We start from the raw sequence: 14,324 nt of genomic DNA on the forward strand, positions 1-14,324 counted from the left end.
GGTTTCTGACAGCTGTGTTCAGGAATCTTGACTGGAACTTGGGAGTTGTTGCCTCAATAGTTCCCTCTTAGCCCGCATTAATTCTCTAGTCTGTGATCTGTTCATTAGTGTCTGAGTTGGTCTTCATGAAGTTCATATGTTTTAAATTCTAGTACCCAGTGATAAATACAGAATAACGGATTTGTGTACTGGGACTGACTTCTAGAAGCCATGAGAAAGTCTTCCTATTACTTTTACAACAGGTTAGGTCAGAAAAAACCAAAAAAAAGTTCCAGTATGTAATTTTTATCCAACAAGCACCTAGTTTTTTAGTAAATAGTATTGTATTCTAGACTCTCAGAATAGGAAAAAGCATTTTCTGATAGCCCATCCAATCAAGTTTCATCTTGAGTCCTTCTTAGAGACTTTTTTTTTCTTGTATTTTCTTTTTTTTTTTTTTTTTTTAAACAGTTTGCATGGTAAGTTAGTAGTAGGAGTCCCTGCAACTCTCTAATACAGTCGAGGAAATTAGCAGCATTTGGAATATTCACTTAAATGGTTCAGAAGGCTTTTACTGGTAGCTATGGCACTACCAAAAGATAACCTATATTCCCACAAGCATTCTTCTTTTTCCATACCACTTTATTGACTTTTCACTCTTGAGACAGATGACCAAAACTTGATCATAACATCTGCATCGAAAGTTAAATTCTCCAATGCTATCCTTTCCCATCCATTGCAAAGAGCACACAGACTTAAGGCATCAGCTTTACAGTTTTCTTTACATTTTCACTATACTTATAGTCCCTATCTTTCTATTGCATGGCATTATTCCATCTTTTGACTTTAGAACTTTTGAAACATTTAGAGCATTTGAAAAAGGAAATCTTCATGAAACCCGTAATGTTCCACCATGAAATTGTCTGATTTCATAACTTTCTTACAAAGAATGGGAGTCTCAGATAAAAGTAGATAAATGTCATTCCCAGATGCTTCAAGTGTAAGTGGACTGGACTTTGTTGCAGCTCTGACTCACTTGCAATCTCTTCTTTTCCCTTCCTTTCTCTACACTCGCTGCATGCTGCATGACACTCAGAGTGAGGATGAAGAAACGGATTACGATATGAATGACTCAGATTAAGTGTAAATGTCATGGTGAGCACTAGCTGCCCTAGGATTTTGCTTAGATTCTTTTCTGCCCCATCCAATTCCTACCCCCATTAGTGCTGTCCTTTGGGTAGTCCTGGTCCTGTATGTGTTTGTGATTATAGTTGTGGCATGGGTAGCAAAGATAGAATTCCTGTTCTGGATAGTGTTTCTGTGACAGAATAATTAGTATTGCTGTTACAAGCTGTATTGTGATTGATTCCTTTAAAGCTTTGCTGAGAAGAAGAGTTTTTAATGTAGACTCAAGGGTCAGAATTGCTTATCATTTTTATGTGTCATACACCAGCTTTCTGACTTTTTTTTTTTTTTTTTTGTGTAGGGATATCTGATACAAACTTACAGTGTACATTTTCAGTAAATGTCTGGTTTGGCATTAAATTAACAAACTTGACTGAAGTGCAGCATAGTCAAAAGGTGCTTTTATCTTTTTATTTTGAAACAATAATTTTTTAATCAAGACCTAGCAAATACAAGTAAATAGTGTTATCTTGATGCTAGTTATATTTATCACAGGAAAATAACTCCCTCTGGGAAGGGATCAGGTCTTTTCCTCTGTAGTTTCACATATTTTTGAAGATCAAAGGTATTTGTTACAAGTAGAAGAACACAAAAATTGCATCAGAAAGAACAACTTTTGCAACCTTTTCCTAATATATCTGCAAGCACTGCTCTCATTTATTCTGCTATCCAATTTCTAGAAGATAGCTGATCGTCGAATGTTCAGTGATACAGTGTGTGCAGAGTAGTCACTTGAGCCTGTATAAATTGAAGATATTTACCCTTGCATGAGCACCAGCTTCTCACCAAGGTACTTGAACCTTTTAGATGTAAAGCAACCTTACACTTATCTCTAAAGTGTGGCTTCCACATGGCTGAAGAAGAACTTACGTTATTTTCTTAACTAATGCTAAGAAAAACTACTGCTGAGATAGAATAAGGTCATTTGCCAGGTCTTCACAAGTGGCTGCAAGAAATGGATCAAATTGGAAGCTTTCAAAACAAACTAGTACTTCACAGGATTCTTCTATTCACAGGAGTTGAATACAAGATTCTTAGTGTTCCTGAAAGACAGACAATCCTTAAAATACTGTTCTATCTGCAGTAGGTGTATTTTGAGTGGGAGAAAATAGTTCTCATGTTCTATTTCTGTAAGAAGCAATCACACTCAAGTCCCTAGGATATGAGGGTTCATTTAGCATTGTTTAGAGTTTGTAAGGCAACTTTGGATGTGGTACACCTGGAGAAAAAACAGAACAGAAGAGGATTATCAGGGAAGTCACTTGTTCCAAACATACTCCTATCCTAGCTTTGGGAGAACACCTACCGTAACTGTTTTCAGATTTTAGGCTTCTCATCATTTTTTCCCAGTAAGCCACTAACAATTTTAGGAGTAGTCTTTAAAAAAGGGCTTTGAGTTGCAGAACAGAATCAGTCATCCTTTCAGAATTCAGTAAGTAAGTATAAATTTGACAGAATTCCTGATAACTGAAATTCTACTACTTCTTTGGAGAAAGTCGCTGCCAATGACTACAAAAGATCCTCTTTCACGCAGTTTCTGAACTGAGATGGATGGAACACTTCTCATGAGAGCTTGCTGATCAGAAATAATTTTTCCATTAGTAAAGATAAGGGTTATAGAAGGAGTTCCAAGCAAAGTGTGTTAAAATATTGCCTGATCTGACTCAATTTTCTGCTTAGTGTTGGGCTTACTGGCTCAGGATAATGTGCAAAGTTCAATGTCCAGATCTGGCTTACCTTTATCTTTTTTTATGCGTCCTTGAAACTACAGAAAATACTTCTAAGTCTATTAATCTTAGAAGTACTTTTTATCTTCTAGGAAAGAATAAACTCTTAATGCTTTTCAGTTGGAAAGATTCTGAAAATGAATCGATCCAATATTATGTTATAACTGCACAGGTGCTTGTTTTAGCCATGCTTTGTCTGTTGGAGTTTATTTCAATTACTGACTACATTTGCTGGGTCATCTACTCCAGCACTTTGTTCTCAGCTGTGACCATGAGAAAATACTCAAGGAAAGAGTTTTAAGTGTGAAGCATTTATAAAATTAATTGCTGATAGATTTCTCCACCTTCCAGTAGGATTCAGTTTAGGAATTTTGGCTTCAGGCCAGCATCCAGATTATTGTATGAAAGCTACAATGACACCGTGGTACCACAACTAAGTATCAGTGGTACTATCTTCTGTAAGTCTGTCACGTTCTTTTTGAATATATTATACTAGCAGTTGCTGAGCAATTTTCAGGGCCTGGCTTTTCCACACAGGGTTCACTTTTATCTTTTCTACAGTTTTGTATGAAAGACTTTTTGTAAAGTACACATAGAAAAATATTTTAATAAAATAAGCAATGTTTGAATTAAAAATAGACCCTAAAGCATGTCATGACACAAGGGCAACACCTTTTACGTATTTTGGAAATTTATCGAAGTACCGGCAGTGAAATCTGTCTTCATTACTTCAAAATACTAGTACTGAATTTGAAATGAAAAAGAACTTTGTATGCACAAAGTGACATCCAAGTACTGCAGGAAGTACAGTGAGCAAGTGATAAAGTGGATTTTCATTTTTTTAACTAACATTGAACCATCTTTGAACTGTCCCTGAGGCACATAAATGGTGATGGGTTCTTTATGAACTTCAGTCCTCAAAGCATCCCATGGAGTTGTACAAAGCAGGTGACATACTACTTGAGTACAGTCTCTATGAAAGACACATTAGTCTTGACAACCGATAAAGGCTAATTTGTTAACATATTGATAATTTAACGTTATTAAAAAGAAACCAAATATCTCGACTTCTTATTTTATTTAAAATCATTTATGAAACGGCTGTGCTGTGTTAAGCGGTTGTCAGCCTGTACCCTACAAGCACGAAGACTGAACTGTTTGTGTGTGCTGTCTGATTCTATGGGTCTTCTTGGTTGGAATGTGCTACTTACTAAGTACTAGCATTAGGTGTTTGTCTTACTATCAAGCTACACTAAAATGATCACAGAAGGCAGTTCTATATTGAAGACATCTGTACCATTGCCCAGGAATTGTGCCTTTGCTTGATTTCAGCTTTTGAAATCAAGAGGCCTTCCCAGTGCTAGGAAAATTGTCAAGAAGAAAAAGAAAATGAAGTATCATTAGAGATATGTTTACTTACAGATGACGATTAAGTACTTATGCTCAGTACATTTGAAGTTTTGCCTAGTGGTTTAGAGGCTACTGTCACAATTGGTTCTGCAATTAACTTAAAGGCTTCTCTGCAACACTACACAACCTGAGAGTGGACCTCACTATTGCTGATTGTTCTTCAGTTTAGAGTAGCGTGAGAAATGTTGTTGCTTGGATAGTCGGCACTAAGGCTTGGATCCTTTCATTGCTGAAGGAGATGAAGAGAAATGAGATAGAATAGGAAAAAATAGTCAAATTGGAAGTGGAATAGGTGGTCTCCATTTTGTAAGATGCTATATGCAAGGATTCCTAGGTTTTTCAGAAGTAGGTTATTTTGTTTTCATTAGACTTCAGTCCCTATGTTTGCCTCTTAGCTGCCTGGTGTTGAGCATTTTAAAGGATAATGATGGGCAAGGTAATGAAAAAAAGGTTCAATATTCTGTGTCCTGTGTTGGCAAAAGCAATTTTCCTGTGGACAAGGATGCCTAAAAAACTTGTAAGAATTTGCATAAGCAAATAATATTACTGTAAAAATATTTTAAAACTACTGTTGCTTCCATACAACTGATCAGTCCAGCTGCTAAGCTTTGTATATCTGAACAGCATAGTAAAAATCTGTGAGGAACTGTAGTTGACTTCAGTTCCTAAAACAGAGCAAGCCTGGGCATCTATTTCAGGTTTTAAATCAATCTGTTGATTTAAATCTTGCCAGCTTTTACTCCTGGCTTTTGAAAACTTCCTGTGTTGTCTCACCCAATGTGCCATTGTTGCACATTTGAAATTGCTAGTTCATGTTTCCTGTACCAATTTATGGGACACAATTTGCAGCTGAAACTTCAGAGAGTTGACATTTTACTGGAGCGGGAAAAAGGAAGATAAAATTCAGTTTCTAATGAAGTACCTGAGTTCACTTACCAAACGGGACCTAAGTATCTTCAGAACTAGAATGAGGTGAAATGGCTTAATTTTTACATCTGTCAACCCTTAAGCTTTGGTAATATTAGTCATACTTAATTTCTATTCTGTTTACATCTGTTTTAATTATGTTTGATACTAGATGTTGTATGTATCAACCTATCTTTTTGCAGCTTTAAAGCATAGACTTCAGGAATGTCCTTGAATCAGCTCCCTGACACTTTGTCAATTACTTGAAATAGTCATTATGTTGCTGTTTGACTTCCATCCATACTTTAGGAATGACATTGACTGCATTTTCGTTTATAGAATTTCTATTGGTCTGTTTCAGATTTTGCAAGAACGAGGTTCCAGGATGTGAAGACAGTATTGAATGGTGACATTTTTTTCTCTTTCATTCCAAGATGCAGTGAATTGTCACACTGAAGAGGCTTGGCTGCAAAAGAAAAAATCTGATTTAGACAATTTTCTGTTGATCTGGGTTCAACCATATTTGCCTATAAGCTGGTGTGAACTGGCTGAAAGCATTGCAAGATTACACAATGGGAATAGATGATGTGGGAGTGTGTGTTAAGTTTTGGTTGTAGTGCATGGTTGTACTCTCTTGTGGGCTGACTGACACTGGTCATTTGAAAAGAAATGACCATGCACTCATATTTTTTCCTGAGACATGTAGCACTTAATGTCTGGTGCTGGATGACCCAGTGTTGATCAGTTTGGAGATGTTTTCCTACTTATCATTGTAAACATTTAAAGGACAATGTAATTGGTGCTACACACACACACACACACACACATACACATACATTACAGCCCACAAATGCAAATATTTGGGCCTACATTGTTTCAGACTCAGTGGCAGCCCCACTTGACCCGTGTTATACTGCACATTCCTTATGGCTCTGTGACATACTCTATTACGTAGTAACAGCCTAGGAGATAACTGAAACTAGCATGTAAAAAGTTACACGTCAGACAAAAAGTTTCCCTAAAGGAAGGATGTACATATTGACTGGATTTATGGCATATTTTAATACCCAAACGGAAGACTAAACTCAGAGAAAATGGCCTTCATCTGAGTTATTCTTGATATTTCTTCTGTTAAAACAGTCTCCTCCTGCAGAAGTTATGCTCCAGTCTTAGCCAGATGTTTGGAAGGGGAATCAAAATTCACTTAAAATGAACAACTGAACATACTGTTTCTCTTGAGATGTTTGTATTCATATGTGTGTTTGTGCTTTTATAAAATGCCTGTAAGCATTGAACTCTGTGGATTATGGTAGAATTTTTCAAGAGATGGAGGCTGTGCAGAAATATGGCTGGTTAGTCCTAGATCCCATATCTCTACACCTAGAATTAAAATCAACCTTGAGTTTGTCAAGTGGATGAGCTTGTGCTCAAACTCAATTCCTTCAGACATTCAGGATACCTGTAATCAATCTTTGCCCTTCTATACTGTTTCAATTATGCAGTTAAAGAACACTGTTTGAAAACATCTGGTGTGGCTTTATTAGTTTATCATTGATGAAGGCTAATACACAAGACTGGAGCTTTTTAATACACTATATTTTGAGCTAAATCTTTAGCACATCTTTAAAACACTTAATGAAATTGACAGTATAAAACTTGGCTTCATTGACTTATGAAGGCAGTGGAAGGGAGTTTTAAAAAGATACATGATTGTTTTGAATTCTAAAGACATCGTGGTTTTCATTCTCAGCAGCTTCAGAATTTATGCATATACTCCAGGTAATCCTTTACACAAAAGCCTGATTTTCAAACACCCAGGGTCTACTCTTTTTTTTTCTTTTTTTTTTTTCTCTTTTTGTAAAGGACTTCTTATATACATTGATAAAAGTTTGGCAGAAACAATTTGTAAAAACCGTTTCTACTAAGCAAGTTAAGCAATGGGCTAAATGTTCTGTCCATGCATCTAATGCTTGAAAGGGTTTGTAATGCATTTTGTGACTTGGATGTGGTCTGCACAGGAAGCTGCTGGCCCCTCCACAACAACATATAAAATGTTTGTCTTTTTTTAAGGTGTTAAGACTGAATTGAATTTACTAAAAAAATGTAATTGTGTAGGGGGAAATGTTTATACTTTTTATACTTTTTTAGGCACCCATATTTTATCGGCTTAAATTTAGCACCCAAATTTCCCATAAATAGTAGCAGATTCTCTTGTGTATCTGAAAATAAGAATAACAGTTGTCTGTGTTAACTGCATATTAAAAAATTTCCTCTGCTGCAGTAGTCACTGTGTTTTTAAACAGTATGACTCCACAGAATTCTCTGAGCTCCCCAGCTCATGGAATTGCAGCCAATCATGTTTCTTGTTTTCTTGATGTGCTGTACAGAGTAATTTGGCATTGGCCTAAGCATATTTTATTGCCTAAAATACCTGTTTTGCAGTGATCCTTCTGAATCAGAATTTCTGTTATCTCTGTTATTTAACCCCAAAAAGACAGAATATTGTATTTCACAAAGGAAATTTTCAAGAATGACAGCAGCAAAGCATGAGTAACAAACTGAGCAAAGTGAACAAATTTAGAATATGTAAAAGCATGGGTTTTTCTAAGTGTGTTCTTTTCACTGGAGTATTTTCAGTTTAAAAACCATTATTTTATAATGAGATTACCTGCAATCTAGTTTACATTGTATCCCTGTTGTAGCAAATTTGGGGGAAATGAGTCCTTAATCATTTTGCACTTTGTTTCCAATACCTCACAAAGATTTTAAGAAAGAAAAAAAAAGAGCTAATATTAATAGGCAGGTACCTTGTAAATGATTTTAAATATGCTGTTGTTTGAATCCACCTGAACTAACTGCTTTCCTGTTCTTGCTAATGACATTATTGCTTTAATTTTTGTGAACATGTGAGACTTCCAGATAGATGGAAGTGCTACAATATACCTTTTTCAAGGCATTCAGAATTGATCCCTAAATCAATTTGATTTCTTTTTATTTGACTCTTGTAATTTCAAATAAAGTTAGCTACTTTAACAAGGTAATTAAAGTCCAGTCTACATCACTAGGTTTTGCAAACATTGTTTCATCTGTTAAGATGTTGCAGTATGAGGTAATGTACCTATAGAGCTAAAACTGGAGTCCTTTGTTTCTTTTCTGTAATTTGGAGAGTATTTACCTCAAGAGAACTCCCTGTGATTAAGTCAGGTGGGTTTGCTAAGGGGCTGTAGTTGAAAAGCTTTTTTTACTGCAAAAGCCTTTGACATGAACCCTGGATTTATACAGCACCTCTATTCTTCAATCAAAACAGTATTCCAGTTCAGAATTTAAGATCCTGAGCACAAAGAGATCATAGCAGAAGGAAATAAAGCAGGAAGAGAGAGATAGCAAAACATAAGTTAATCAAGGTGACCTCTCATGAAAATGTAAAGTCCATGAAAGGTTTAACTTTCTGCTCTTTTGTTATATGAATATTCAGTGAAGTTGTTAGGTGCGTTGTCCATGGAACAGAAGGTTACTTCAGCAGATGATTAGTGGATTTTCAGTTATATTGTTTAAAGGCTTTTAACGTGACAAACTTCTTGCAAAACATGTTTAAAAACTGAGAAGTTGAAATTTATCATAGCAATTTCTTGCTTTGAGTTAGGAAATAGCATACTTTGGCTTTAAGTTGGCTTTAAATGTCATCAGAGGCTAATTTTCTGTATTGGAGTTGACATTTTCATGTTAATTGTTTCTGACTTTTTCAGGCAGTGCTTAAATTTCAGTTTACCTGCAACGAACACAAGTCATTTTGAGGCCTCTAAGACATGATTGCTTCCTGGTCCATAATAACTGTCCAAAAGTATAATCTGACTCTGCAGTTCCCACAGTAAATGTTTGGTTTGTTTATTTTTGTTTACAAAAGACAGCAGTTTACTGGGAATTTTCTCCCACTTCCTGTGGGGTTTTCATTAATTATGGCAAATTGTCATTTGTTATTCCACAGTAATTAATTTTATGTTAAAGGACTGATGGTATTTAGAAGCTTATATTGACTCTCTACTAAACTTTCAGTCCTCAGAATCATATACTTAGAATATTTAGAAAATGTACTGTTTTTTCAAACTCATATAGTTTCTTGTAGAGATAAAAGTTCTTTTCCATCCAATTTTTTTGTCTTCAGATTTTCTTTAGATGATAGCCATGTTGCTCCATTTCTAGCTCTGTGAATGCACACTACTGAATTATTAGAAACAGGAGTATTGAATCAATCTCCTTTTTCTCTTGAGAGGCTGGGTTTTTTTCAGGTGAAAAAAATATAAACTTCTAGCAGGTTAAACAAAAGAAAACGTGATTGCTAACATGCTTAGGGAACAGGTCTGTTGTGTAGGATGATAGTGTTTCCAGAAAACTGGTTCTGAGAACAGAACACTATTCTGTGAACATCTGTTGAGATTGTTGAGAGTTGTCAGTCTTTTTTCCAAGTGGTAGAGAGCTACCACCAGCAAATTAACACACATTGATTACAAGTGGCTATTTTTATTAATGTTACAAAAATTAACTTCTAATGAAAAAAATGCAATAATATCTGAATGAAATGAACTAGAAACTGGATTATAATGTGTATTGTCCAATCATTCAGATATACTGGAATACATTCTTCGAGAGTACTGAGGAAACCAAGACTGGTATTTTCATGGAGATCAAAGTCAAGTGAAAGAGAGTCTGGAGATGAAGCGTGGGATTTTGTTCACTTGAGATGTGATAAAATCAGGAAGCGTTATTCTCCTATTTTATTCTCTCTCTCACCACATTAAAAGCATCTTTCAGGTTTTTCAAAGTAATCAATCATCCCTGAAAGGTAGGGCCCTTGAAAAGAGATGAGGTTTTGTTATTAATTGAACAGTACCCATTAGCTCATGATGGTAGGATTAAAACTTCCAGTTCTCATTGGAAAAGTGTATTTTGTAACATAGCAATTTTGAAATACATGTGGTCTGAGGATGCTGCCTGTTACTCCATTGTAGTTTAGACTGCAGTTGTCTCCAGCTTGAAGGGCAATCTCAGGATTTTATCTGGGTTTGTGTGTAGAGTTATTAATTCTTAAAATAGTAGAGATATTCAGTTTTTAAAAAAAAGAAAGTAGAAAGTTCTCTGAACTCAGTGTCATATAACTTTTCTTTCTTTTGGCTCACAACAATCAGGAGCTGTGTTTAGAGGCTTCTTACTTAGGCTTTAAAGGGCTAAATAGAGCTTATTGTTCAGTTTGCTTAAATGAGTGGCTGACAAAAGGAACTCTTTCCATTTTCAGTGCAGAAGTTCTAAGGGCTAAAATGTTTTCCAGGGCTAATTTGAAGTTCCAGAGACATAAAACATTTAAAAAGCAGCTGGTCTATTTTTGTTTCAATTCACGGACTCTAAAATAGTTTTTACAAATGACTGAACTAATTGCAGGTATAAGTATTCATATATGGCTTGGAATTTCAGTACCCCGCTTGGTAAGGAATACAGTAGAGAAGACAGTACAGTTGCTTACCACTTTATTGTTGCCTATGCTGAAGTCTAACAACTTTTATGAACAGCACTGGCAATAGAGAGACTTTGTGGAAGATTCTGCTCCAAGAAATGGTTGTTAAATACTTCATTGCAAGTGGATGGAAGGTGGCAGTATGCTTTCCTTGCCTTAGAAAGCTAAGCCTGAATTTTGACCTGACTTAACACCTGTTGAGATTTCCAGGCCTGGTCATCTGAAATGTAACGAGTTGATGCATTTATATACATGCTTCTTGCTCCTTTCGAAGATTTTTCCAAAAGCTTATGCACAACTTTACTCGAACTTAACTTGGCTCATGTGTACTTGCTAGGATGAAGCAAGTGCGAAGGCACTGTAAGGGAAATGTTGCCAACCTGTCTACCTGGGACTGAAACAAGATCACCAAACTGAAGGAGTATCAAATGGCAACTATTTCCACCTGCTTCTGTGCTGAGCCTCATCTGAGCCTAGCTATGAAAAATGTATTTCCGATGGACTCTCTAGGCTAACCTACCCAATCTGAGATGTTCTTTTATTTTCCTTATCCCACAATTAATGGGTCTCAAAATTAGTTGTGCATCAGATGTTTCTGTTAATATCCAAGTGGCCATACTTGCAACATGTTATTTCCTGGATAGTGGATTAGCAATAACACTTTATTTTGTGCCAATTCATTATCTCTAAAGTGTTCTTACTGCAGCAAAGTTTGAGTTTTGATCTGGTTTTAATGCTTTTGCATTAGCCAAAACTCTTAGCACAGACATAGACAAGAAACTGAATCCATGGAATTTCCCTGGATAAAAATATGTTAGGGCTTCCCAAATAATTTGAAGATGGTTACAATTAACCATCATTTTTAAAACAAACATGCAAATAAAATGTGTGTGGGTATTTTTTTAACCTCCTTTTCATAACACTAGCGTATTGTAAACTGCATGAAATAAACCTGTTTTTTCCCCTTTTAAAGTGTGATGTCTTCAATCTTTCCTTTCTAAATCCATTAATGTTGAAATTAACAATGTAATATACTCTTTAGTTTGGCACGTCAGATGTAAAATGTAGTTGCATTTTTGTGCAGTGATTCAAAGCAGTAATACTTTTCTCTGGTATGGCTATATTTCTCTGGTATGGCTATATAATTACACATGTACCAAAGAAAACATGTACCAAGCTTTAACTAATCACTTTGCATACATTTGCTTTCATGAAACTCAAAAATCACCCTGCCTGGCCTCATAGATTTAGTTTAGAATCCAGTACTTTTTAATATAAAAGCTTCTTTTGTCTGAAAAATTAAGATAACCAAAATTGACACTTTTTAATAAGGCCAACATACAGTATAAGAAATATATATAAGAAGCCACATAAGACATGTGTGTTGCAAAAGTTTTAAAGATAGAAATGGCTGAAGGAAGAAAATTTAAGTACCAAGTACAAGTTGCTGAAATTATTCAGGCAGTTTGACAGGTGTGCCCTCTTGACAGAAAAGTTCATGATTCAGTATTGAGAAGACCACTGGACTACTCTTATTTTCCAAACTGCTAGTTTGAATATGAGAAACTAAGACCTGTGAGTCCTAAAATTTTAGAGCTTGTACACTGACAATTAGGTGAATTTCATCTTAACTGTTTAAATCTGTTTTAAATGCAAAGCACATCATAATCTCTCCTAATATATCCATCACCTCCAGCAAAATGGTGCCATTTTACTAAACTGATTTCCTGTGTTTTAGTTGCATTTGAATTTACTAAAATCAGTCCTAAGTACAAACATTGCTTTAGTAGAAATTACCCAATGAACGTGTGCATCTGTATTTTATCAGACTGTCTTACTGAAATTATTTGCACTTTACAGTCAACTAGCACTACTTTTAATCCACATTCCTACTATACCTGTCTGTAGCTTCAAGTGTTTTCACCAGTTAGACAAAGTCAGAGTATAAAAGGGACAACTGTGTACCCTGAACCAGAAACCAGTTAATAAAGGAGACATGAGTCAGTCATTAACATCCTGTTTGGACTTGTATAGCATTTATAGTTTCTTTGGAGCTAGCTTTCCTTTCAGGGGGAAGTTTCACTTGAGAAAGATGAACGTGATCCTGCAAATTCATCTTTCAATATGCTGAAGTTTTGCCTGACAGTTGTAAACACATAGTCCATATTTACATGACATTCTATGAGACTGCAGTCTGCACAACTTCATGAGATAAATCCTGTTAACAGTTTCCCCTAAAAATCACTGATTTTGGTAATGTCAGTGGAATCACTGGGAAAGATATACAGGGAGTACATGTTCTACTATGGTCCTTTGTTACAGGTGAGTGATCTTGTAGTCTGGTTTGGCATAGCCACTATTGCAGTTTGACTGCCCTGCTGAAAGCCTCTTCCATATTCATGCAAAGACACCACTAGACATTCCAAATATATTTTCACCAAGTAACATGCTGCTGAGATGGCATCCAGTAACTACTCAGCCTGCAAATGGAGTTTTCATTGAGATATTTGAAACTCCCCTCTTCCCCAAGTAGTTTTTGACTGTCGTTTTCTGTATGCACAGCTCGGAACTGTCTTCCATCTCTTCTCCAGCACTTACTAGTTAAAAGGAATAAAGAAATTAAGGCAGATGCTGCCATAGATAGACCAAGGGCCTACAGGAGAACAGGTATCCTGTTTAACCTCCTTCTGATGTGTAATTGGCCAAAGCACAGAAACTATTCATTCCAAGAGAATGCGATAAGTGTTATTTATGGAGAGAAGCTAAATGAGGACTTTATGAGAATAGGGCAGGTGATCCAAGGATTTGGCTTGTTTATATGAAAGTGCAGTCATTATTTTGCATTCTTACATACTTCTGTGAATCCGCCCACCCACACAGGAGGAATTCAAGCCTAAGGCCAGCCTTTACCAGTGGAGGTGAATCCAAAGACTGAAAAGTCAATTTCATCTTCTTTTTCTAAATCTGGCAGATGTGTGATTCCAAGTACAAACTCAGACCCATCTTGGAATGGGAGGTTTCTTGTATTGCTGTTTCAAATATGTCTCTGGAATCTTTGGATCCAGTTAGTCTTTTCTATCTTGACTGGCAATGAAGTATCTTACAGCTTGTTGACATGCTTTTGAGATTTAAAACAAAAGATCTTGCTATGTCAAGCAAAACCCATTGCTTTAATAAATCACTGCGGTTTTCTTGACATCAGCCTAGAAAGGTAAAACCCAGAAAGAATACTCACCCTCACCAGCATCAAAACCAAAATAAATAAGTTTATTAATTCTTGGGAGGGGAGAACCTGAAAAGTCCTGTAACAGACCATTTAGCTTGTCCCCTTGGCTAAAAGCAGAAGCAGCTGCAAGTAGAACATGTGTTGTCTAGGTTGCCTTTAAATCCCCAAATGATGAGGACTCCATACCCACGGTCTTGTTGGGCAGCCTGGTGGTGTGTCTTTGCCAGTAGAAGGATTTTTTTTTTCCAACTGTGGTTTAAACTGATATCTTGCCACCTCCATAAATGGACACAAATCACAGATTATTGCCATACCCTGTGTCACAGCCTTTCAGTTTCTTAAGGACATTTTAAAGCTCCATATTTTGTACATAATGCACATAATG

At 36.0% G+C, this 14,324-nt stretch overlaps 1 protein-coding gene across 5 annotated transcripts in view; it reads left to right on the forward strand.

The window, feature by feature from the left end:
- Positions 1-11,685, forward strand: part of KCTD5 (potassium channel tetramerization domain containing 5) — a 35,801-nt gene extending 24,116 nt beyond the window's left edge. For 2 of the 5 annotated variants that reach the window (XM_061992078.1, XM_061992082.1), the window contains 2 exons: positions 1,076-1,134; positions 5,569-11,685. In XM_061992078.1, the coding sequence (XP_061848062.1) occupies positions 1,076-1,120 (45 nt within the window). In that variant the 3' untranslated portion in view covers positions 1,121-1,134; positions 5,569-11,685. The other 3 variants (XM_061992080.1, XM_061992083.1, XM_061992079.1) reach the window with 2 other exon arrangements.
- Positions 11,686-14,324: the final 2,639 nt, after the last annotated feature.

This window comes from Colius striatus, chromosome 3 (genome assembly GCF_028858725.1).
Source record: "Colius striatus isolate bColStr4 chromosome 3, bColStr4.1.hap1, whole genome shotgun sequence".
Classification (NCBI taxonomy): Eukaryota; Metazoa; Chordata; class Aves; order Coliiformes; family Coliidae; genus Colius; species Colius striatus.